The sequence below is a fragment of the Somniosus microcephalus genome, chromosome 5, assembly GCF_052327205.1.
Source record: "Somniosus microcephalus isolate GS21.2 chromosome 5, FLI_Smic_1.0, whole genome shotgun sequence".
Lineage (NCBI taxonomy): Eukaryota > Metazoa > Chordata > Chondrichthyes > Squaliformes > Somniosidae > Somniosus > Somniosus microcephalus.
In genome coordinates, this window is record NC_140991.1 from 117775390 (window position 1) to 117802256 (window position 26867).

The 26867-nt window shown below is 45.5% G+C and overlaps 1 protein-coding gene across 1 annotated transcript in view; it reads right to left on the reverse strand.

Annotated features, from left to right (window-relative positions):
- The window catches only part of pkd1l1 (polycystin 1 like 1, transient receptor potential channel interacting), a 412439-nt gene that overhangs the window by 337707 nt on the left and 47865 nt on the right, over positions 1-26867 (reverse strand). Inside the window, exon 3 of the mRNA XM_085989354.1 lies at positions 2227-2412. Within this exon, the coding sequence (XP_085845480.1) occupies positions 2227-2412 (186 nt within the window). The remainder of the gene's footprint in view (positions 1-2226; positions 2413-26867) is intronic.

Below are 26867 nucleotides of genomic sequence, written 5' to 3' on the forward strand. Positions count from 1 at the left end.
GGGTACCCGCATGGGTCCTAGCTATGCCTGCCTTTTCGTGGGATATGTGGAACACTCTTTGTTCCAGTCCTACTCAGGTCCCCTCCCTCACCTCTTTCCTGGTACATTGATGACTGTATCGGTGCTGTTTCCTGCTCTCGCCCTGAACTAGACAATTTCATTCATTTTGCTTCCAATTTCCACCCTTCCCTCACCTTCATATGGTCCATCTCTGACTCTTCCCTTCCCTTCCTCGACTTCTCCGTCTCCATCTCTGGGGATAGGTTATTGACAAACATTCACTACAACCCCACTGACTCCCACAGCTACCTGGACTACACTTCCTCCCACCCCGCCTCCTGTAAGGACTCTATTCCATTCTCCCAGTTTCTCCGTCTCCGCCACATCTGCTCTGACGATGCCACCTTCCATACCAGTGCTTCCGACATGTCTTCCTTTTTCCTCAACCGAGGATTCCCCTTTACAGTGGCTGACACGGCCCTCGACCGTGTCCGTTCTATCTCCCGCACTTCTGCCCTCCCCCCTGCCCCTCCCTCCCGGAACCACGATAGAGTTCCCCTTGTCCTCACCTTTCACCCCACCAGCCTCCACATTCAACGGATCATCCTGCGCCATTTCTGCCACCTCCAACGTGATCCCACCACCAAACGCATCTTCCCCTCACCTCCCCTTTCAGGCATTCCGTAGGGACCGCTCCCTCCGCGACACCCTAGTCCACTCCTCTATCACCCCCAGCACCCCTTCCCCTTCGCCCGGCACCTTCCCGTGCAAGGGCAGGAGATGCAATACATGCCCTTTTCCCTCCACCCTTCCCACAGTCCAGGGCCCCAAACACCCCTTCCAGGTGAAACAGCGATTTACTTGTACTTCTTGCAATTTAGTATACTGTATTCGCTGCTCATGATGTGGTCTCCTCTACATTGGGGAGACCAAATGCAGATTGGGTGACCGCTTGCGAAACACCTCTGTTCAGTCCGTAAGGGGGACCCCAAGCTCCCGGTGGCCTGTCACTTGAATTCACCGCTCCAGTCCCACTCAGACCTCACCAGCCTCGGCCTCTTGCATTGTTCCACGGAAGCTCAGCGTAAGCTCGAGGAGCAGCACCTCATCTTTAGATTAGGCACTTTACAGCCTTCTGGACTCAACATAGAGTTCAACAATTTCAGATTATAACCTCGGCCCCTATCATATTTATATTTTTTATCCACGCTTTTTGTTTGTTGCTTTTTTTTTCTTCCCTCACACATGGCAGCTGTCTTTCATTCTGCCAGCGCAATTCACACTTCATCTAGAGCCATCCTTTGTTTCTTAACCTGTCCCATTACCATCTCGTCTTGCCTTGAATATCTCTTAATGCCTCTTTACTTCTCCTGCCTTCCATCCTATCACAGACCTTCCCTTTTGTTCTTTCATCCCCGCCCCCATTTCCCAGCCCCTAAACTTGCTTTTAAATCTGCTCCATTTCCTGCTTTTGGCCATTTCTGACGAAAGGTCTTCGACCTGAAACGTTAACTCTGTTTCTCTCTCCACGGATGCTGCCTGGCCTGCTGAGTTTTTCCATAAATATACAGCTGTTCATTCAGCATCTTGAAAGTTTAACAATTTAATGTTACAGATATATACCCTTCAGGATGAGACTTAAACATACATCCCCACATCTTTCATTTTAGATTTCCTTGATTCCAATTTATTAAAGCATTAGTAAAAATCTTCCATCATTTAGTCTGTGTCTAGAGGATAAATAGTAGATTAATATTTAAAACTAGTGCACAAATAATTAATTTGTGTACGAATTCCTATTTTATACAATGAGGATACTCATTTAAAAGGTTTGAGGATGTGGGCATTGCTGGCAAGGCTGCCATTTATTGCTGCACTTTCCTTCCCCTTTACTTCCAGTGCAACACAAATTAGAATATTTTTTATAAATGGGAGCTCAGTATTACAGAAAATACAAGACAGAAAAAAACGAACATTATTGATTTACCAGTCAACCGCCAGCATCATTGCATTTATTACAGCTGTCAGCCCCAATATTTCTGTCATGCCCCTGATAATGCAGCACTGAATGCCTTCCATGATACCATCTTAAAAGAAAGTAAAACATTACCAGCTATAAGTGGTCCTGCTCTGTGCATGGACTACACTGCTGACATCAATAACATGGAACCACAAATGATAGGAACAATAAACCTCAGGAACTCTTATTTATGTGAACTGTCTTACCTGCTTATACATCCTGTGCTTAAGGAGAGGTTATCTCTTGCAGTAAGGTTGCCACTTTTGGACAGGCTGGTATTCAGCAAAGTATCGTTGCTGAGAATAGAGTTGTTGTTACTTGAAGTCCAGAATCGTTTGGTTTCATTGGCACAGAAGCAGGCTGTCCCATTTAAAAGCACTGTTAAATCAAAGCTGGAAATGAAAGAAATAGTACAGAGAGTTGCATAAGAAGTACGATTCACCCAACACTTTTCAAAAAGAAACTCTATGTTACCTAGCTCATGTATAGTTTTCTTTTTTATCTTACTTCTTGCTACATTTGATTTTTAAAAAGTGTACTTTTTGGTGTCTAGCAGTGTTAGGAGCACAATAATCTTTCATTTTCATGAATTTATTCAGTGTCTGCACTGGGACAGGTTTTTGACATTTCTCAGTTGTCATGATTCATTGACACTTGAAGTCTAAATACATCTGAAAGAGAAAATCAATGGAAAATGCCCAAATAAAAATAAGTTTCTTTTAAATATTTCACTTTCTTTTTAAATTGTGGAAAGAATATTTGTTAATCAATGATCTATTCTTCAATGCAATCATCACTTACTGAATGGTTAGAAATACAAACATGTGCCACCTATTCAGATTAGTAGAAAAATGGAAATAATAATCGATTCTTATTTACAGCATGTTTCTTTGCAAGCATATGTAAGAAAATACTTCAGAGCTGTTTTCATTTACAGCCAGTTTCCATGGCAACATAGCACTGATTTTATTATACAACTCTGAAAATTAGTATACTATTTTTCACTGCAATAAAAAAAAATCAATTCATTGGCTGTCAAGGACAAAAAATGCACTGTATAAAGGAAAACTACGACCGCTGGAAAATCTAAAACCTAAATAGAAAATGCTGGATTGCACAGCAGGTCAGTGAATATCTGAAGGAAAAACATTTTTAATATTTCAGATTGGGCCCTTCATCATCATCAGTTGATCATTATTTTTGACAATGGGTTATAACCAAAACATTAGCCGAACTGATTTCTTTCAGATGTTGATTGACCTGATCTGCATTTCCAGCCCTGATATGCATTTCCAGCATTTTACATTTCAATTTGTAGGCATACATAGGGTCATTCATGGTACCATGCCCTTTGTACATTTGCAAGTACATACAGTGATGAATTAAACATCTACTCACCGAGCTGTATATTGTTATTTGTCACAGGTTTCCCAGGAATACCCTTTGAATCAAAGAGAAAGGCTTGCCATGTGCATTCTTTTAAACAGGACTGCAAGCCCCATCAAAACAGAAGTGTTGTAAAACCTAACAAAAATGGTAATAAAATGCTCTTTCTTCACCACCGCCCACCACACCCCCCCCCTCCCCCCACCGTCTATAGAACTAAATAACAACGGCCCAAAACTTTACATTTTATTTAATTATGGTCATTATGCCCCATGCTTCTATAGTCTCTGTAGAATTCAACAACTGTCTCAGACAGAGTTATTGTGAAGACTGATCTAAACCCAAATAGCAATAAATTAGGAAATTTATGAGTAAACCTACCATCCACAGTCCTGCCATAATCAACAAATACTACTGTAAGGAAACATTCTGGGTTGGCTGCCATTACAGTAAATTTTCAACTTGCCTTCGAAGCATTAATGCGATGTTGCGGCTCGGCCACCCGTTACACAAACCACCCGATTTTCACTGCCATTGATATTGAGATGAGTGATAGGAATCCATGAGTGATGGATAACAGGAAAATTTTAGAAGTTATTTAAGCTAATGAAGACAAAACACTTGGGTTCAACAGGATACATCTTAGGATCCTGGCGGAGATGCGGATGTAAATTGCAGAGGCCCTAGAAATTATATTTCAGGGCTGTATTGAGTGTGGATTTATGTCAGTGGACTTGAAAGTGGTCAATATTGTACCCATTTTAAAAAGTGGAAACAGAGATATTCCAGGTAATTACAGGCCAGTTAGCTTAACATCTGTGGCAAGGAAAGTTTTTAGAGTATTTAAGGATGAAATTGCATGTGTTAGATAAAGAGGAATTAGTTAGAAGTAGCCAGGGACAATCAATTTGACAAATCTCATAGAATTCTTTGAGGAGGTAACAGGCATGGTAGATGGGGGAAATACAATGGATGTAGTATGCACAGACTTTAGGAAAGGTACCACATGGGAGATTACGAGAAAAGTTTAAGGGGTATGGGATTAGGGGGAGGTCAGCAAACTGAGTTAAAAGTTGGTTAGAAGGGAGAAAACAGAGAGTAGAAGTTGAAGGCAGGTTTTCAGAGCAGTTAAAAGTGTCAGTGGTGTCCCACAGGGTTCAGTTCTGGGGCTACTTCTGTTCACAGTGTATATCAATGATTTGGATATCAGCCTAGAGTGAGTGGTGTCGAAATTTGAAGGTAATACCAAAATATGAGTTATAGTTAGAAAATAAAAGGAAATTGCAAAGGGGTATTAATTAGATGGAGGAATGGGTTAAAAAGTGGCAGATGGAATTCAACGTCAGTAAGTGTGAGGTGATACATTTTGGTAAAAAAATAACAGCAGTAATTGTACTTTGAATAGAAGTAGGCTGGGTGCTGTGGAAGAGCAGAGAGATTTGGGGATACGGGGTCACTTGTAATAAGAACGGACTTGCCTTTCACAACCTCATGACGTCCCAAACCATTTTACAGCTAATGAAGTACTTTTGAAGTGTAGTCACTGTTGTAAAGCAGGGAAACGCAGCAGCTAATTTGCATATAACAAGGTCCTACAAACAGCAATGAAATACAACACCTGATAATGTATTTAACATTAATGGCTTCATCTCAGGTCGATAAGGCTAAATAAAGAAAACTAACGGACTTCTAGAGGTACAGAATATAAAAGCCAAGAGATGCTGATGAGCCCATATGAAACTTCAATAAGACCTCAGTTAGAGTATTGTGTACAGTATTGGGCTCCATACTATAAGAAGGATTTGAGGCTTTAAAGAGGGTACAATGCAGGTTCACTGGGGTGTTGCCTGGTATTAGGAAATATAAATACGAAAATAGTTTTATTAAATTGGGTCTTTTTTCATTGGAGCAATGCAAATTGTGGAGTGATAAAACAGAGGTGTTTAAAATTATGAAAGGATGGGACAGGATAGATAGCAGACCGTTTCCAGCAGTTGATGGGTCAAGAATGAAGGGTCACAGATAGAAGATTAAATGTAAGAGATGTAGATCAGAGAACAGGGGAAACTTGTTTATACAGAGTGTTGTGGGGTTATGGAATTCACTTCCAGGGTTTCTGGGTGTTGCAGAAACTGTGTTAAAATTCAAAATTCGATTGGATAGATGGCTGAAGGAAAAGGGACTGAAGAGATATGGGGAAAGGACGAGTAAATGTGATAAGAACGAATCGCTTGCATAGACGGTAAAAACCGACATTGACTGGCTGGGCCGAATGGTCCATTTCTGTGTTGTGACTTCCATGAATCTCTATGTCTAAATAGCTAAGCATAGAATGGGGTACAGTAGCATAGTGGTTATGTTACTGGACTAGTAATCCAGAGGCCTGGACTAATAATCCAAAGACGGAAGCTCAAACCCCACCACGGCAGCTGGGGAATTTAAATTTAGTTAAGTAAATAAATCTGGAAAAGCTAGTATCAGTAATGGTGACCATGAAACTACCGGATTGTCATAAAAACCCATCTGGTTCGCCATTGTCCTTTAGGGAAGCAAATCTGCCGTCCTTACCTGGTCTGGTCTATATGTGACTCCAGACCCACAGCAATGTGGTTGACTCTAAACTGCCCTTCTAGGGGAAGTCATTCAGTTGTACCAAACGCCTACGAAAAACAATAAGAATAAAACCGGATGGACTACCCGGCTTCGGACACGCCAAAGACACACCCAGTCTAGTCGACCCTGCAAAGTCCTCCTCACCAACATCTGGGGACTTGTGCCAAAACTGGGAGATCTGTCCCACAGACTAATCAAGCAACAGCCTGGCATAGTCATACTCACAGAATCATACCTTTCAGCCAATGTCCCAGAATTCTCCATCTCCATCCCTGGGTATATCCTGTCCCCCTGGCCGGACAGACCCACCAGAAGTGACGGCACAGTGGTATACAGGAAGGAGGGAGCGGCCTTGAGAGTCCTCAACATTGACTCTGGACCCCATTTGTCTCACGGCTTCAGGTCAAACATTGGCAAGTAAACCTCCTGCTGATTACCACCTACCGCCCTCCCTCAGCTGATGAATCAGTACTCCTCCATGTTGAACACCACTTGGAAGAAGCACTGAGAGCAGCAAGGGCACAGAATGTACTCTGGGTGGGGGACTTCAATGTCCATGACCAAGAGTGGCTCGGTAGCACCAATACTGACCGAGCTGGCTGAGTCCTGAAGGACATAACTGCCAGTCTGGGCCTGCGACAGGTGGTGAGAGAACCAACATGAGGGGAAAACCTACTTGACCTCGTCCTCACCAAACTACCTGTCGCAGATGCATCTGTCCATGACAGTATTGGTAGGAGTGACCACTGCACAGTCACTGTGGAGACGAAGTCCCGCCTTCACACTGAGGACACCCTCCATTGTGTTGTGTGGCACTACCGGCATGCTAAATGGGATAGATTCAGAACAGATGGAGCAGCTCAAAACTGGGCATCCATGAGGCGCTGTGGGCCATTAGCAGCAGCACAATTGTATTCTACTACAATCTGTAACCTCATGGCCCAGCATATCCCTCATTCTACCATTACCATCAAGCCAGTGGACCAACCCTGGTTCAATGAGGAGTGTAGTAGAACATGCCATGAGCATCACCAGGTGTACCTAAAAATGAGGTGCCAACCTGGGGAAGCTGCAACACAGGACTACATGCATGCTAAAAAGCGGAGGCAGCATGCTGTAGACAGGGCTAAGCGATTCCACAATCAACAGATCAGATCAAAGCTCTGCCGTTCTGCCATATCCAGGCGTGAATGGTGGTGGACAATTAAACAATTAATGGGAGGAGGAGGCTTCATGAATATCCCCATCCTCAATGATGGCGGAGCCCAGCACGCAAGTGCAAAAGACAAGGCTGAAGCGTTTGCAACCATCTTCAGCCAGAAGTGGCGAGTGGATGATCCATCTCGGCCTCCACCCGAGGTCCCCACTGTCACAGAAGCCAGTCTTCAGCCAATTCAATTCACTCCACGTGATATCAAGAAATGGCAGAGCACACAGGATACAGCAAAGGCTATGGGCCCCGATAACACCCCGGCTGTCGTGCTGAAGATTTGTGCTCCAGAACTAGCCACACCACTAGCTAAGCTGTTCCAGTACAGCTACAACACTGGCATCTACCCAACAATGTAAAATTGCCCAGGTATATCATGTCCACAAAGAGCAGGACAAATCCAATCCAGCCAATTACCGCCCCATCAGTCTACTCTCAATCATCAGCAAAGTGATGGAAGGTGTCGTTGACAGTGCTATCAAGTGGCACCTGCTCACCAATGCTCAGTTTGGGTTCCGCCAGCACCACTCGGCTCTAGACCTCATTACAGCCTTGGTCCAAACATGGACAAAAAATCTGAATTCCAGAGGTGAGGTGAGAGTGGCTGCCCTTTACATCAAGGCAGCATTTGACCAAGTGCCACATCAAGGAGCTCTAGTAAAATTGAAGTTGATGTGAATCAGGGGGAAAACTCTCCACTGGCTGGAGTTGCACCTAGCACAAAGGAAGATGGTATTAGTTATTGGAGGCCAATCATCTCAGCCCAGGACATCACTGTAGGAGTTCCTTAGGGCAGTGTCCTAGGCCCAACCATCTTCAGCCTTCCCTTCCCTCCATCATAAGGTCAGAAGTGTGGATGTTCACTGATGATTGCACAATGTTCAGTTCCACTTGCAACTCCTCAGCTAATGAAGCAGTCCACGCCTGCATGCAGCAAGACTTGGACAACATTTAGGCTGGGGCTGATAAGTAGCAAGTAACATTCGCACCACACAAGTGCCGGGCAAAGACTATCTCCAACAAGGGAGAATGTAACCACCGCCCCTTGACATTCAATGGCATTACCATCACCGAATGCCGCACCATCAATATCCTGGGAGTCACCATTGACCAGAAACTTAACTGGACCAGTCACTTAAATACTGTGGCCACAAGAGCAGGTCAGAGGCTGGGTATTCTGCAATGAGTGTCTCACCTCCTGACTCCCCAAAGCTTTTCCACCATCTACAAGGCACAAGTCAGGAGTTTGATGGAATACTCTCCACTTGCCTGGATGAGTGCAGCTCCAACAACACTCAAGAAGCTCGACACCATCCAGGACAAAAGAGCCCGCTTAATTGTCACCCCATCCACCACCTTAAACATTCATTACCTTCACCACCAGCGCACCATGGCTGCAGTGTGTACTATCTACAAGATACACTGCAGCAACTCGCCAGCGCTTCTTCAACAGCACCTCCAAAACCCTTGACCTCTACCACCAGGCGCATGGGAAGACCACCACCTCCAAGTTCCCCTCCAAGTCACACGCCATCCTGACTTGGAAGTATATCACCGTTCCTTCATCGTCGCTGGGTCAAAATCCTGAAACTCCCTCCCTAACAGCACTGTGGGAGTACCCTCACCAAACGGACTGCAGCGGTTCAAGAAGGCAGTTCATCACCACCTTCTCAAGGGCAACTAGGGATGGGCAATAAATGCTGGCCTTGCCAGCGACGCCCACATCCCACAAACGAATTTTAAAAAGCAGAACGTTTTGCAAGAGAGCGCTACAATTGGCCTCGGCGTCCTTCAGTTGGGAAGGGGGAAAAAATCATCTGCTGATCACTAATAAGTGATCCTGTTGAAAATGCACTTTAGGTGAGGACCTGTGATAAAATAGCCTGCTAAGTCACTGTCTAGGCCCACATATGCTTTCTGGGTGAAGCACCCAAGACACACCCCATTGAGGAGTCAACAACTTTAAGGAGGGAAGAAAATGGTGTACATTCCTCTGGACAAAAATATACATGTACACACACACCAGTAAATCTTCAAAAAGTATAATGTCTCTCGCTCTCCCTCCCCTCTTACCCTCCCAAGACTTGTGCTTCTCTTTCACAGTTCGTCTTTCTCTCGGTCTTTGCTTCCTCATATTCTCCCTCTGCTCAATCACTTCTCTTCATTTCAGTTTTTCCTTTTCCTTTTTACTTTTCTCTTTTTGCCTCTCTTTCTGCCTCTGGAACATTTTTCATCTATTATTTGCAGCATTTGTGCTGCAGTGGTTTGAGCAGCTGAAGGAGCCCAAGGAATGAAAGGGAACGAACCAGGGCCCATTGATGTGCCGCAGAAACTATTGGTATAAATGGTGGTGCTGATAAGCATGATGTTGGTGGCATATAAGTTTTTTCCTGCAATGTGATTGGGCAAAACATGTAAATTACAGAAATTTTTTTTTGTATAATATCATGGCTGAATGACAAAAATAGGAAATAAGTCATTTGAAAGGAGAAACACAAAGAGACTGAAAAACTTAACCAATGAGAAATAAAAAAGACACTCAATTGCTTAACATACACAAGAAATACAAAGATTGTTTAAATAAACATAAACGCCTATTGTACGATTTTTACTATCACTCAATAAATCGGCAGTGATTGAGTCAGAATCAATGACCCTCCCACGTGGGTATTGCCAGTTGTCAACATCACAAAGCACGATGCTCATCTGACATGACTCTTACTCCCAGGAAAACATTAAAACATAAAGCATTCAAAATGGAACAAAATCGACCATTCAATGAACTCTGCAGTATATATGCATCATTAAAATGAAATAGATACTGTTGGGTTCATTTTCAGATAATGTTACAAATGACATGAACTTTACTCTTGCACCTGAGACTTCCAATGAGATCACTCCCAGGTATCCATCAGTCAGAGAGTGTGCGTTTCTCATATAAAAATCTTATGTATGGCACACTTCTCGTGGACATTACTCTTATTTCTTGCCATGATTTTTAAGAAATGTTTTTATGTTAACATTCATATAATGTAAAATTCCTGTCAACGTCCAACCCTGCGACCCCTGACCCCTCCCTCACGTCAACTCTCAAACTCCACTCTCAATCCTTGCGACCTCTTGAATTCCCACCCTTCACCCATACTTACTTGCACCCTTCCTTTCTCCTCGGAGCTCTTCTCCAAGTAAACGCTCAACATAGTAAAACCAACACTGAAGCCTTTAGCAAGCTGAATTGCTTATAAGCACTTGAGGAATTGTATTAATCGCCTTATTAAATTAAGGGCCTGTTTTTTTATCTCAGTAAATTTTAAAATAAGCTTTCAGCTGATACCAAATAAACACACTGCATGAATTAGTTAAGCAACTTAGGAAGCTGAACTGTCTTGTGTGTCTTTTAATGACTCTCGAAAAAGCCTAGGCTTGGACTTGATATTTTGGCCAGACCTGTGACTGTCAGCTGAAGGCAGATTGTGCAGACTTGAGTACGTGCAGTGTACTTCATTTCCCAGCAGGCATCAGAAGCATTTAGTCAGCTGAATATTTTTCTTCCGCTTTTAGCAGGTTCTGCTCCATTGCTTAATTAGTTAAAGAAAAGCTATAAGACAATTTTTAAAGCTTTAATCAGGTAAAGTTTGTTGAGTTTTTTTTTAAACCAGGGAAGAGAGAGGGTGTGGGGTGTGTGTGTCGTTGTGTGTTTGTGACTGTCAGACGAAAGGTCATCGACCTGAAACGTTAAGTCCGTTTCTCTCTTCACAGATGCTGCCTGACCTGCTGAGTATCTCCAGCATTTTCTGTTTTTAAACCTGACAGACAGTAGTGATTACACACCTTTTGTAGATTGTTTGCGTTCAAATTATAAATATTCTATAAACTTTAAAAAGCATACTATGCCCATGGGACAACTGGCCACAACAACAGAGGAAAGAGCTTATTTTAAAAACCCTCCCTTTAGCTGTAGAACATATACTTACTCGCATCCCAGCTGAATCCATGAAAATCACTGTAGTCACCGCAGTAACGAAGTTGGCCTTCGCAACACTGAAAGCAGCCCATCATGAAAGGATTTATTACTAGTCCTAGCCCCTTTCGGGTTACCCTGGATCAAGCGTATTCCCCAGACGTTCACTTTCAACTAAAGTTAGAGGTAACCGAATCCTAAAGGCACTTAATTGGGTCTAAAGGTCCAGACTATCTCTCCCTAAAGGAAAGGAACGACTTGAATATGTTACCGTCCTCCAGATAAGTTTAGCTAGTCTGTAACCTTCCGGATATTATGAGGGTCCGGAAAACTCTCCCAGAATTCTGCAACTCCTCACCAAAGAGTATACAGAGATTGAGTTTGCGAGTTTATACAGAAGTACTATGTGAGACAATTCTAAAAAATATATAGATTTATTAAAGAACCGACATGTAGTTTCAGTTGGTGATTCAATCGTGACATTAACAGTTCCAAATACAAAAAGCTTTTACAATCTTATCAGAGATCCTTATTCTCAAATCTTAACTTCAATACATTTTTACAGTTCTTAGTTTATTCCAGGATATCCACCAAAATCAAATACAAGTACCTTGATCCCCGAAATACAAAGAGTTGAAGACTTACAGAGCTTGCCTCTGAAGCCTGAGAATCGTTTTGCCCCTTCAAGCGAATCTGTCTTCCCATTTGAAAGTCCAATTTTTATACTCTTTCTCAGTGGTATATCCTTTGAAGTTTTCTGCTGATGTAAGCTAATTATCTCTAGTCATTTTTCTGTTGACCCCTGCTACTTTTACAGTCAGTTCAGCTGGTAGCAAGCAGACTTGTGTTTCTACCTTTAGGTGTTCAAAGCTTATCATAAAAAACAGTGTGTGGTATATCCTTTGAAGTTTTCTGCTGATGTAAGCTAATTATCTCTAGTCATTTTTCTGTTGACCCCTGCTATTTTTACAGTCAGTTCAGCTGGTAGCAAGCAGACTTGTGTCTCTACCTTTAGGTGTTCAAAGCTTATCATAAAAAACAGTGTGGAGCTGGTGCATCTATTTGATGTCATTCTTATCAAGGTCTTCTGTTTGTATCTTTTGCATTTAGAACACCTCAGCTGGTTGCACCATATAATCGTGTCTCCGTGTTTCATTTGAAGTCATTTTTACGAAGGCATATGTTTCTTTAATTTATGTGATTTCTTTCCAAAGTGTTGGTTTAAGACACTTAAACAGGGTATTCCATTGTGTTCTTTCCAAGGCTTCAGACTTTTTGGAACCTCTAACCTTCTACTTCAATAAGGTTATTGATTCAGTGTCAACAACTTATCTTATCTCAACAGCCTGTATGCTGTTCACAGCTTTAGATTGTTGAGGCTTTTAGATTTTTCAAGCCCAGTTTGTCATGTTTTAATAAAAATCAAAATTCTTTCATAGGATGGTGTATTTTTCTGAATATGGCATATTCCTTCACAATCAGAACTCCCATCCAGCCAGTAAAAGAAGTGTGCTCCGTAATGAAGTATTGGCAAACAGAACTAACACTACCACTGGACCATACACTGAACTGTCTCCGCACAGACCAAGACCATTTCCCATTCCACATCGTGACATGAGGTGACTTATTTGTAATTCTAAATTCGACAACTGCACCTGAATCCCTCCCCCGCCATCAACATAAATGAGAAACATCTTGACAATTGTTATTAAACAGCATCTTGGAGCACATATTTCCCCATTTTCCCCAAAGGACACTCCCTCCACTGAACATGGTTTTCATCCCTTCTCCTGAAGTCCATCCCCTAACTAAGCAACATTTAGGACTTTCACATCTTCCCCACCACACTAAGCAACATCTCAACCTAAAAACCCGCTCAATGAACAGTAAATTACCATTCGACTTAAGTAGAGTACATGGAAAGAAGCCCCTCCCAGCTGAGGAACATTCTGGCCTCATCGAACCCCCATCAACCAAATAAGAGTCTGGAGCTTGCCCCTCAAAATCTAGTCCTTTTCCCACGATGGAGCATCTTGACCTCTCATGAGGAATATTCTGTCCTCCTCATCCCTGCCACTGAATGTTTTTTTAGCCACTTCTCACCCCCTCCCTTGCTCCTCTTCCCCTATTAGCATGGATTGAGGATTAGGTAACAGACAGAAAACAGAGAGTAGGAATAAACCGGTCATTTTCGGATTGGCAGGCTGTAACTAATGAGGACCACAAGGATCAGTGCTGGGTGTCAGGGTTCCAGCTGCGCTTTCCTCTGCCTGCCACTAGAGGGTGGTTTTGGATGCCTCCGTACTCTGTTGCCATGCCTCACCTGTGTCTCATTAGAGTAATTGTCTCATCAGAGTAATCAGGCCTGTCAGTTAAGCTGGTTATTTCTGGTCCCAGTGTCTTCTGGGTAATCAGGTCTGTTATTTAAGCTTCCTGTTTCCAGCCCCAGTTGCTCAGTCTTGAGTTGTCATGCCTGCAAGTCACAGCTCTCTGTTTGAGGAACCTTCTGGAGAAGCTTCTTTTGGGTTTGTCTCTGGTCTCACCCTGTGTTTTGGTAAACCATCTGAGAAGCTACTTTTGGGTTTTGCTCTGTCTCGGGTCTCACCCTGTGTTTGGGGAGCCTTCTGAAGAAGCATCTTTTGAGTTTTACGCCATCCTTAGCCTCTGGTTGTCTGCCTGCACTTGGGTCCATCACTGAACCGTAACACTGGGGCCTCAGCTATTCACAATCTATATCAATGAATTAGCTGAGGGAACCAAATGTAATGTATCCAAGTTTGCTGATGATACAAAGCTGGGTGGGAAAGTAAGTTGTGAGGAGGACGCATAGAGACTGCAAAGGGATATAGACAAGCTAAGTGATTGGGCAAGAACATGGCAGATGGAATATAATGTGGAGAAATGTGAAGTTATCCACTTTGGTAGGAAAAATGGAAAAGCAGGATATTTTTAAATTGAGAGATTGGGAAATGTTGGTATTCAGATGACTCTCAAAGTTAACATGTGTGTTCTGGACCCTCTGGTAGCAGCTATCGTATTGCAGTGACATTCTGGACAGTGTGCAGATAGCACCCTCTGGTGGTGGTTAATGTGTTAGCAGTGTGTTTGTATGAAGCAGAGGTCATTTGACCTTTGTGCCTTTCTTCCTGTGTAACCCAGGAAGTAGAATCCCAGGAAGTAGAATCCCAGGAAGAACCCTGGCAGTAATGGAGGATTCCATAAGGGTTTCACAATCCAATGTAATCTGATTTCATATGTTAGGCCAAGCACAATATCTGTGAGTATCTTTGTTTGTTAGCATAATAGCAACGTTGTCAGAGTAGTATTTTGACTCTGTTTATAAAAAGTAATAGTTGATAGTTACAGAAGTTAGTCCAAATGTTAGTTAGTTATACAATTAGTCTATTCTACTGTTGTAAATGTTATATCTTATGTATTATCGAATGTGTAGTACTCAGTTTATGTAAAAAACATACTTTATCTTTGTTTACAGTTTCACAAATTTGTTCAAGTAAAGCTTCAAAACAGCAAATGGCTTCACGAAGAATTATTTTTGAATAAGTGTTTAACTTGCTGGATAACTAGGAGCACGTCTAGCGTGGCCAGTGCAATGCGAGTACAGCAAGCAATTAGGAAAGCAAATGGTATGTTAGCCTTTATTACAAAAGGATTGGCATATAAGAGCAAAAGTCTTACTGCAATTATATAGGGCCTTGGTGAGACCACACCTGGCGCTCTGGAGTTTTGGTTTCCTTGCATAAGGAAGGATGTACTTGCCTTAGAGGGAGTGCAACAAAGATTCACTGGACTGATTCCTGGAATGGGGAGACTGTCCTATGTCCTATGAGGAGAGATTGAGTAGACTCTGCTTATATTCCCTAGAACTTAGAAGAATGAGAGGGAATCTCACTGAAACGTATAAACGTCTGAAGGGGCTTGACAGGGTAGATGCAGGGAGGATGTTTCCCCTTACTGGGGAGTCTAGAACCAGGGGTCATAGTCTCAGAATAAGGGGTTGGCTATTTAGGACCGAGATGAGGAGGAATTTCTTCACCCAGAGGGTCGCGAATCTTTGGAATTCTCTGCCTCAGGGCTGTGGGTGCTCAGTAGTTGAGTATATTCAAGACAGAGATCGATAGATTTTTAGATAGAGGGAACCAAGGAATATGGGGAGTGTGCGAAGGTGGAGTTACATAGAAACATAAAAGATGGGAGCAGGAGTAGGCCACTCGGCCCCTCGAGCCTGCTCCGCCATTCAATGCGATCATGGCTGATCATCCAAATTCAGTACCCGGTCCCTGCTTTCTCCCCATATCCCTTGATCCCTTTAGCCTTAAGAAATATATCCAACTCCTCCTTTGAATATACTTAATGAATTGGCCTCTACTGCCTTCTGTGGTAGAGAATTCCACAGGTTCACCACTCTCGGTGAAGAAATTCCTCCTCATTTCTGTCCTAAATGGCTTACCACTTATCCTTGGACTGTGACCCCTGGTTCTGGACTCCCCAACCATCAGGAATATCCTTCCAGCATCTAGTCTGTCCAGTCCTGTCAGAATTTTATAAGTTTCAATGAGATCCCCTCTCATTCTTCTAAACTCCAGCGAGTATAAGCCCAATCTCTCCTCGTACGTCATTCCTGCCATCGCAGGTATCAGCCTGGTGAATCGTCGCTGAACTCCTTCCATGGCAAGAACATCCTTCCTCAGAAGGTGACCAAAACTGCACACAATACTCAAGGTGTGGTCTCACCAAGGCTCTGTACAACTGCAGCAAGACATCCTTGTTCCTGCACTCAAACCCTCTCGCTACAAAGGCCAACATACCATTTGCCTTCTTAACTGCCTGCTGCACCTGCATGCTTACCTTCAGCGACTGGTAAACAAGGACATCCAGGTCTCGTTGCACTTCCCCTTCTCCCAATCTATTGCCATTCAGGTAATAATCTGCCTTCCTGCTTTTGCCACCAAAGTGGATAACCTCACATTTATCCACGTTCTATTGCATCTACCCAATCACCCAACCTGTCCGCATCCTCCTCACAGCACACACGCCCACCCAGCTTTGTGTCATCTGCAAACATGGAGATATTACATCTAGTTCCCTTGTCTAGATCATTAATATATATTGTGAATAGCTGGGGTCCAAGAACCGATCCCTGCGGTACCCCGCTAGTCACTGCTTGCCACTCGGGGGGGAAAAAGACCTGTTTATTCCAATTCTTTGCTTTCTGTCTGCCAACCAGTTCTCTATCCAAGTCAATATCTTGCCCCCAATCCCATGTGCCTTAACTTTACACGCTAATTTCTTATGTGGGACCTTATCGAAAGCCTTCTGAAAGTCCAAATACACCACATCCACTGGTTCTTCCTTATCTATTTTACCAGTTACATCCTCAAATAAGGCGACCAAAACTGTACACAATACTCAAGATGTGGTCTCACCAAGGCCCTGTACAACTACAGCAAGACCCTGAGGTAGATGATCTTATTGAATGGGCAGAGCAGGCTCGAAGGGCCGAATGGCCTACTCCTCCTATTTCTTTGGTCTAATGTTCTTACGTTCGCCATCTTTATTCCTCTTCTCCCATTCCATCTAACCTATCCTCATTCATCTCCCGCTTCCCCATTCCCTCCCATCGCTTTCACTTCTCCTATACCCTCATCTACTTCTCCCCATCTCCCTTTCCCCATCCTTCCCCGTATTAAAAATAGTGAGTGTTCTTGAGGTATTGCGCCTGTACGTGGTCTTGTGAATGTAATGTTATGGGAATAATTAAGTAAAATGTAGCAGCACCTAACATTATCTAACAGTCTATTACTCAACCCTCTGAAATCCCAAAATATCCCATTTAAGAAAAAATTGCAATCCCGGGCAACCAAGATATGTGAATGCAAGCAGAACACAGCACTAAAAAAAGCAAAAAAGGGTTCTGACGAAACATTGGCGACTATTTTGCCAGCCCTGGGGAGGCGGGTATGGAGGCAGTACTGCCGGGAAAATGCTAGAATTTGGGGGCGGGTGCTCAACCCACCTCCATGCCATCTCCCCAGGAGGCAGGTAGCCATCCCGCACCAGGTCCCGTCTCCTTGGAGGCAGGAAGGGATTAAAGCCTATTAACTGCCTGTTCACAGGCAGAAAATAGGATTATCCCCTTTTTGCCCTCAAGTGCGGGCTTCCCGAAGGCTCCAAAACCCGCCAGGTCAGCGAGGCGACTACTGGGTCTGCGGGCGTCGGGGGATGCCAAAATGTGGTGTGAAGGTAAGTGATCGGTGCAAGAGTGTAGAGGTGAGTATCTGATGTAAGTGCAAAGTGTTTTTAAAAGTGTCCTTACCTTTGTTTCTTCCTGCAGGCTTCAGTCGGTGTATCTTCCTGCAGGCTTCAGTCGGTGTATCTTCCTGCAGGCTTCAGTCAGTGTGTATGTGGAGAGTCTCCGACCTCCGTGTTGCAGATGACAGATGGCTGCTGCATTCTCAGATACAAGAATACAAGATATAGATACACTCTCTAAAAGAAAGAAGTTTGATGAGGTCTTGAATTCAAGACCTCGTCAAACTACAGAGAATGTCACTGTTTGACAGCTTCACAGAGCTGTCAAACGATGGCAATTCAGCTGACGTTCTCTGTAACCGGCTTTCCCTTAATTGGCCTGCTAATCCGCTGGGTGGGCTTAACTAGGTCAATCAAGGGAAAATAGCGTGGGTTGGCCACAAATCAATGGAGGCGGAACATCAACCCGCCAAGCAGCAGTCCCGCCTCCAACCCACCCCCATTAACAAAATCGCCCCCATTAACTCAGTTTCTTTCTCCACAGATGCTGCCTGACCTGCTGAGTATTTCCAACATTTTCTGTTTTTATTTTAAAAAAGCAAAGCAATCAGAAAGCACTTGTTGTTGCATATTCTTGAAACCAAGATTAGGAAATTGTATCAAGCCGTTCGTTCCAAGTCTGTCCGCCAGTCAACTGATGCATGTGCAGATAAGAAGTTGTACTGGAGAGAAAGAAAGAGTTCCAGAAAGAACAAAACTGTGCAAGAAACAGCGTACCTTTATTGAACATATTACTCACTGTGGCATGCAATAAGTGAAAAGGGCCACTGAAAAAGTATTTCCAGGACATAAAAGGGAAAGAACCAGCCACTGGCACCTATCGAAATTCTTTTAATATCACTGAGCTGACTTTCTGAACATCAACAGCAGCAATGCCGAGACAGTGAAAGTAGGAGGGAAAAAAACTGAAGCAACACTGATGGCACCAACAGACAAATGCAAAGTAGTTACAACTTAAGACATACAAGAAAGGACAGGTAAGAATCCACTGCTCCATCAAGCCTGTCCCATCCAAGTATGGTGTAACTTCTGCACACCATTACCTCTACTTCCCCATCTGCCCCGCACACAGCCACACCTATTATTGTGGGAGACAATAAGTTGATGTGCCCCCACTCACACCGCACTGGCAAACAATAATAATACTGAGTTGAATTCCACAATCCATCCGCCCCGTGCCTCCACCCGCCCCGTGCCCCCATCCGCCCTGCCCATTAGCAAAAACACATAGCACAATCCCATCCCCCAATTGAACTGAAGTAAGAAACCACGTACCTTTTTCAGTGCCTCACCCAGAAGCAACTCAGCATTACCACCCTGAGCTGAAAACCCAGCCTATGTAACGTTCCCCCGTCCCCATGAGGAATAAATGGCACTGCTTCTCCTCCTCCCCGCCCTCCCCCCACAGCACAGAGATAGAATTGGTCCCATCCCATCTGTGCCAGTGCTATCTAACCCATATCTACCTGCTGTTGCCCCTTCTCCTCCAGTCTCTGCCCCCTTACTCTTCCTCCCCATCCATTTTTTCCTTCCTCTCCTTCTGTGCTCTCCAACACACACGCACACAAAGACAATTCGGCAAGATCCACCAATTCTCCATGTTAGATGGAACACTGCGTGACAGTGGAGCTTCCACCGTGTCAGGGAAATAAAACTGGGACAGGATAAGTTCTGTCTTGCAGAACAGCCAGCTTCCAACAGTCAACAGCCAGCTTCCAACAGTCAACAGCCTGCTTCCAACAGTCAACAGCCTGCTTCCAACAGTCAACAGCCAGCTTCCAACAGTCAACAGCCTGGCACAAGGATAACAGTTGCTGTGCCACATTAACCTAATCTCACAGCTGAAGGAAAAGGTGAAGCATTGGGAAATTGCAAAAAAGGATCCAAAGGAAAGAATAGAGAGACACACACACATGGACCTAGATATTTTTAACTAAAAAATTTAAATTAAAACTGAATTTTTACACTGAAATTGATTTAACTAAAAGTGCTAAATGTTCAATATTTTCAGGGAGCATTTTCTAAAGCAGCCACTACATTTTTTTTTTAAGTGTTTGGGCAAGCTAAAGTTCTGGAAAGGAGAAAAGCCACATGCCATTTCTGACACAATTATGTCATGTAACTGTATATTTAACATGATTTGTATCATTGTCCTTTGGGATTGCTAAAAAAAAAATTTTTTTTTTATTTTTTTTTTTTTTAAAAGATTCGCCAACAAGGATCTACCTTTATATTGTGGCGGAGCCACAAAAGGACTCAGATCGTTTGTATATAATTCCCTTTAACAACATGTTAGCTACAGCCTGAGTCTGTATCTTTATTTATACTGTTTATACTTGTACAGAGCGTGATTACTTTAACAGCGCGGGTAAACGCAATGACATCACGCCGTTCATCACGTGATCCCCCATTGGCGGGAAGAACGTGATGACATTATGACGTCAACCACGGGACCGCCCAAGCAGTCCTCGTGGAGCCTCCGAACTGAGCAGACTTACACTTGATGTGCTCCTGTAATTACTTGTTTAAACCGGTTAGTTTCCATTAAACTTCATTTGTTTGATCGCCTGAGTGGACCTCAGTCTTTGGGTAGGAGCTAAACATTCCTACATTGGTGACCCCGACTTTTGCAAACGGTTTTCGCAGAAGATACTCAACATGGAAACGAACGCAGTTACCTTGAAGCTACCGCAGTTCTGGGGGCAACAACCAGCCGCGTGGTTCATCCAGGCTGAAGCCCAGTTCGCCATCAGGGACATCGTTGCGGATCAGACCCGCTATTATTACGTGGTCTCTGCCCTCGACAGCACCACAGCCTCGCGGATCGTCAGCCTACTCGGTAGTCCGCCTACTGATCGCAAGTATGACACGTTGATGTGCCTTCAATAACCACAAAACTAGAAGTTATAAACTTTAACAAGTTGGCTTTTAATCACTAAGATCAGAGCTAACATCTCAACACACTGACTGGCTCGCAGGAATGAGTCATAAAGATCCTGGGATCTTTATGTAAGAGAAGTCAGGGGTGGAGCCAAGAGCCAAGACCTGGAACATTCCAGGTTAGTCAGGAAAGAGGAAGTGAAACTATACACTGTGTGGGGGAGGGTAATATACATGAGTGCAAAACGAATACAGGCAAGCCAAACATTTCATTACACACGTTAAAGGCGCGGTTGCTACAGGTCTTCGGGCTCACGAAGTCGGAGCGCGCCCGTCGGCTGCTCGCTATGCCCGGCCTTGGGGACTCCAAGCCGCGAACCGGAATGCTTCCTCTTCAGGGAGCTATTCCTCAGCCTACTACCGGAGCAAGTTCAGGCTGCCCTAGCCAGGTCCGAAGTCATGGACTGCGCTGAGCTTGCTGCCGAAGCGGACAAGATTTTCACGGTGACACAGCAGTACTGCGCTGCCACGAGGTGCCCATCCCCCACAGACGCTGCTCCAGCTCCTCAATCAGCGGGGTTGTGCTTCTACTACGCCCGTTTTGGCGTGAAGGCAAGATGCTGCCGCCCTCCCTGCAGTTTTTCGCTAAAAAAAAAAAAAAAAAAATCTACAGCCACCCTTGCGAAAGAGGACCGGGTCTAACGAGCGCACCGCGGCTGCCATGGCCATCGGAAATTTGTGAAAGCTTCTCCATCACCGACTCCCTATCTGGTCGACGTTTCCTTTGCGACACCGGGGCGCAGTGTAGCATCCTACCTGCGTCACATCTCGATATACTAGCTGGGGGCCATGGCCCCTCCCTCGAGGCAGCTAATGGCGCGGCCATTCAGACCTTCGGACGGCGGCGGGTCCAGGTGTGTTTCGGCGGCCAGCGCTTCCACTGGGAATTCATCACGGCCAAAGTCTCGCAGGCCATCCTCGGGGCGGATTTTTTGTGCACCAACGGCCTCCTGGTCAATGTCAGGCACCGCCGGTTGATCAATGCGGCCATGTCCCACTCCATCCCGTGCCACCGCGGTAACGCCGTGCCGCGCACTGTCTCCTGTGTGTTCCCACCTCCAGACGACTTCTCGCCTCCTCAGAGATTTCCCAGATCTGACCAGGCCCACTTTCTCCTCCTCGGCCACTAAACATGGTGTGGAACATCACATCACCACTACCGGCTCCCCGGTTTACGCACGGGCCCGACGGCTCGAACCCGGCAAGCTCGCGGCCGAGAAAGCGGAGTTCGCCACGATGGAGCGGCTGGGGATTATTCGCCGGTTGAATAGTCCCTGGTCTTCACCTCTCCACATTGTTCCGAAACCCGGCGGTGGATGGCGGCCATGCGGCGACTACCGATGCCTGAACGACGCCACTACTCCTGATCGGTACCCGATCCCGCATATTCAAGATTTCTCGGCCCATTTGGCGGGAAATACTTTTTTTTCAAAAGTCAACCTCGTCCGTGGTTACCACCAGGTCCCCGTGCACCCGCAAGACGTCCCGAAAACCGCAGTCATCACCCAATTCGGCCTGTTTGAATTTCTGCGGATGCCGTTTGACTTGAAGAATGCTGCACAGGCTTTCCAGCGCTTGATGGACTCCGTGCTTCAGGACCTAAAATTCCTCTTCGTCTACCTCGACGACATCCTCATCGCCAGCCCTAGCAAAGAGGAGCACCTCTGCCATTTGCGCACCCTCTTTACACGCCTCAGTCAACACGGTTTGATTATCAACCCGGCCAAGTGCCAGTTCGGCCTGCAGCGGATTGATTTCTTGGGCAACCGCATCACATCAGACGGCGCAATTCCCTTACAGATGAAGGTCGAAGTGGTTACATCTTTCCCTCGCCCGCAGACCGTCAAGGCCCTGCAAGAGTTCCTCGGGATGGTCAATTTTTATCACCGGTTCGTCCCTAAGGCGGCTCTGCTTATGCAGCCCTTGTACGAGGCCCTCAAGGCCAAGTCTGGTAAGGATCCGATCAGCTGGACGGCCGAGATGGACTGGGCGCTCGTCGACACCAAAGGCGCCTTGGCCAACGCAACCATGCTGGCGCACCCGCTTCCAGGTGTCACCATTGCCCTTACCACCGACGCGTCGGACTACGCAATCGGCGCAGTGCAGGAACAGTGGGTGAATGGGACGTAGCAACCGCTGGCATTTTTCAGCCGTCAACTACGGCGAAACGAAAGAAAATACAGCACTTTTGACCGGGAGTTGCTGGCCCTTTTTCTAGCCATCCGCCATTTCCGGTTCTTACTAGAGGGACATCCGTTCACGGCTTTTGTAGAGCACAAGCCAATAACGTATGCTATGGCCAAGACTGCCGAACCGTGGTCAGCTCGGCACCAACGTCACCTGATGTTCATTTCAGAATTCACGACGGACATTCAGCATTTGTCTGGCAAAGACAACCTGGTGGCGGATTGCCTCTCCCGCACGACTGTTCATGCAGTCCAACTCCGAATCGACTATGCCCTAATGGCTGCGGATTAAGCCTCGGACCCAGAGGTCCAAGCATACAGAACCAGCCCCTCTAGCTTCCAAGCAGCCAACATCAAAATCCATGCCGCAGGCACCACGCTACTTTGCGACGTCTCCATGGGAGCTCCCCGCCCTATCGTACCAGTCGCCTAGCACCGAAAAGTGTTCGACGCCATACACTGGTTGTCACACCCTGGCATGAAGGCCTCGCAAAGGCTGATGTCGTCAAAATTCGTCTGGAGGGGTATGCACATGGATGTCCGCGACTGGGTCAACACCTGCGTGGTCTGCCAAAAGGCCAAGGTACAGCGTCATGTAAAAGCTCCATTGGCCACTTTCGCTGTTCTGGAGCGTCAATTCGACCACGTGAATGTGGACCTCCGTGGGGCCGCTACCACCTTCTCATGGTTTTACACACATCCTCACAATGGTAGACCGCACCACTAGATGGCCAGAGGCAGTTCCTTTGGTTTCCACCACTTCGGCAGATGTAGCCCGAGCTTTCATCTCCTCTTGGGTTGCTCGTTTCAGGGTACCGGCGGACATCTCTTCCGATCGTGGACCGCAGTTTTCCTCTGAGTTCTGGAACGCTGTGGCTCAGTGGCTCGGCACCAAACTACATCGCACCACCGCCCATCATCCACAGGTGAGCGGGCTGCGCGAGCGATTCCACAGGTCGCTCAAAGTCGCTCTGCGGGCCAGTCTTCAAGGCGCGGGATGGGTGGACAGACTTCCATGGGTCCTTTTGGGACTTCGCACGGCGCCCAAAGAAGGTATGCACTCGTCCTCGGCAGAACTCATATGGCCAGCCACTACGAGTACATGGGGGTTCCCTCCCGTCTCCGACAGAGCCATGGTCCGCATCCCAGCAACTCGTCAGCCACCAGGAAGTGGCCAGATGTTTCGCTCCAGTGCCTACGTTGCATCACGGCTTAGAGCTCCCACGTCCCAACTGAGCTGAGAAGCGCCGAGTACGTGTTTATCCGCCACGACGCTCACCGGGATCCACTCAAGCCTCCTTACACTGGTCCCTTCCGCGTCATAGAGCCGGGAGACAAAACCTTTTCGGTCGATATCGGCGGTAAACCGGACCACATTTCGGTCGACTGGTTGAAGCCAGCACATTTAGACCTGGACTGCCCAGTCGAGATCGCTCAACCGCCAAAACGTGGCCAACCGCCAAAGCGTGGCCGACCGCCCACAGTCGCCGTGCCAGGTCCACCACAACCGCCCGCCAGCTCGACCACCGTCCATCAGCTTCCACTTCAGGGTTACAGAAGTCGCTCGGACAGGCTTGTCCGGCCTCCTCGCCGTCTCACTTTTGCTGTTAAAGACAATTCTGGGGGGCGGGGGGCGCATGTGGCGGAGCCACTAAAGGACTCAGATAGTACAAATGTATGTTGAAATGTTTAAGTGTCCTAATCCAAATTGTACACTCTCGGGAGCCGCAAGCCTACATTTCGTTGTACTGCACTTGTGCACTAATAATGACAATAAAAGTTGATTTGATTTAAATTCCCTTTAACAACATGTTAGCTACAGCCTGAGTCTGTATCTTAATTTATATTGTTTACTTGTACAGAGCGTGATTACTTTAACAGCGCGGGTAAACGCGATGACGTCACGCCGTTCATCACGTGATCCCCCACTGGCGGGAAGAACGTCATGACGTCAACCACGGGACCGCCCGAGCAGTCCTCGTGGAGCCTCCGAACTGAGCAGACCTACACTCGATGTTCTCCTGCAGTTACTTGTTTAAACCTGTTAGTTTCCATTAAACTTCATTTGTTTGATCGCCTGAGTGGACCTCAGTCTTTGGATAGGAACTAGACACTCCTACAATATTGTATTTCTTTCTCGAACAGCATTTCTTACAATGAAAGAGGACTCCATTTTTTTAAGACTTCCTGTCCATTTTATCCAATTCAACACAACTGGAGCAAGTTGTGCCTCTGGACAATAATTTACTGTTACTGAAGCTAACTGTCTGTTAAAGGTAAGTCCACACATCAATGATTGCCTGCACTTTGGAAAACTAACCAATCAGCAATATTTCACATGAGGTGGTGCTAGTAAAATAATGAATGTTTCAAAGTGGTGAAGTTAATAATTACATTCAACAATGTAAAACTTTCTCAGGAGCAAAGCAGAGAGTCTGTAGTCATGGAGAGAATGTTTTTTGTCATGTATGCGACGGATTTAACCCATTATCTAAATCTAAATAACATCTGTTTAGACATGACTACAAGCATTTTTAAGCAAAAACAAACATTGAGGAATGTCATTTGCAGCAGGAAGTCACAAGTGAAAATAAATATTTTATACACGATAAATATTTTCATCCAGAAAAACATTTTTTTTGTATCATAGCGCCCACCTGTTAAGAAACAGCCTGCTGGTTAGACCCCATTTTGGGTCTCCCAACGGTCCAGATGATGACTTTGGTGGATCCACTTCCAGCCAGATGAATTTTCAATGGCAACTTCATGCTAGTATTACCATCTAGTACCAGGAAGAATGTCACTCCCAAGCAGCATAATGATGGCAGTGCAGAGATAAAGACACACTTGGCCCCGGTAATACCTGTGAGGCGGGAAGGGAGTAGGGGGGCGGGGGGGAGATTTAGCAGCTGGAAAAAACAGAAGTACGGGTTTCCCGGAGATCCTGCCGAGTTTAACGGCAGGAACTGATTAAAATTTTTCAAAGCGGTTTCCTGGCCGCAGCCAGCGGATCGAGAGGCTAGCTGGCTGCTGGAAGGGCAGGCAGCTGGGGAGCAGGAGTGAGTCAAACATTGGGGGGCGGGGGGCAGAGGAGTTGGACATCGGAGGCACGTCGAACATTGGGGGCCCAATTGAACAGGGTTGGGGTGAGGGTGAGGGTGAGGGGGGGTCGGCCGATCGAGGGGATCGGATCGCAGAATGGTTTACAGGGTAGCTTTGGAGGGTGTGGGGAAGCATTCCTGATCCTCCTGGCCCACAAGCAGGGCTCGAGAAAACACTTGCCTGTTTCATCCAGCCGTTCTCGCCTCCCTTCAGCTGCAGGGTTTCCCGAGTCCCAGGAAACCCGTGCTGGAAACGGTAAATTTAAAGGTCAGTGAAAGTCATCTAAAAAGGCCCAATTAATGTCTGATAAGGACTTTAACTGCTGTGGTAACGACCCACCTGGCTGCATTAATTAAGGTCCCGACTGCGGTAAGTAGGTTACTTGCAGGCATCCAAATGCACCTCCATTAATCCGGAAGCGGGCGCGTTGGAGTTCGGTTGCGGTCACAATCCAAAAATTTGTGTCTGTTAAGAAATAGCCTGCTGGTTAGACCCCATTTTGGGTCTCCCAACAGTCCAGATGGTGACTTTGGTGGATTTTAAATACCCACTTGCCCCAACCCACCCGTTCTTGGGGGTTGAAATTCACCCCCTTTGAGTACCTAAGGCAAACATTTTTATGCTACTTGGTGGAAACAAAATGGTGACTGTCTAAAGAGGCTTCTTCGATAAATGTGAACAGAGGCTAGACATAGTCATTTTTTTACACTTTTTGCAACAAGTAATTTATGCTGTAAGTATATTCTGCTCCCTTTCATTTAAGAGATTGTCCCCTTGAATTTATATATCAGGACACAGTGTCACTTCAATTTCAACAGATTATATTACAGAAAGAACAAATTCAATTTGAACAATATGTAATGAAAGAATATCAGTGGATTTCAATGGGAATGAAAACCAGATGAAAATGATATCTGTAACGCCAATTTTATGCCTGGGTGGCAAGTTGAAAATCTTCCCTCAAGTGTGGTGTTTTTATTGTTGTGATGCATTATTAATAGGCAGAGTGCAATAATAAAAGTTTATACAAAAACCTCAAATGCAAATATGGCTGATTGTGTACCTCAGATCGGAGTTGACCAAAACTCCCAGAAGGTGCAAATGAATCTTGTTGACATG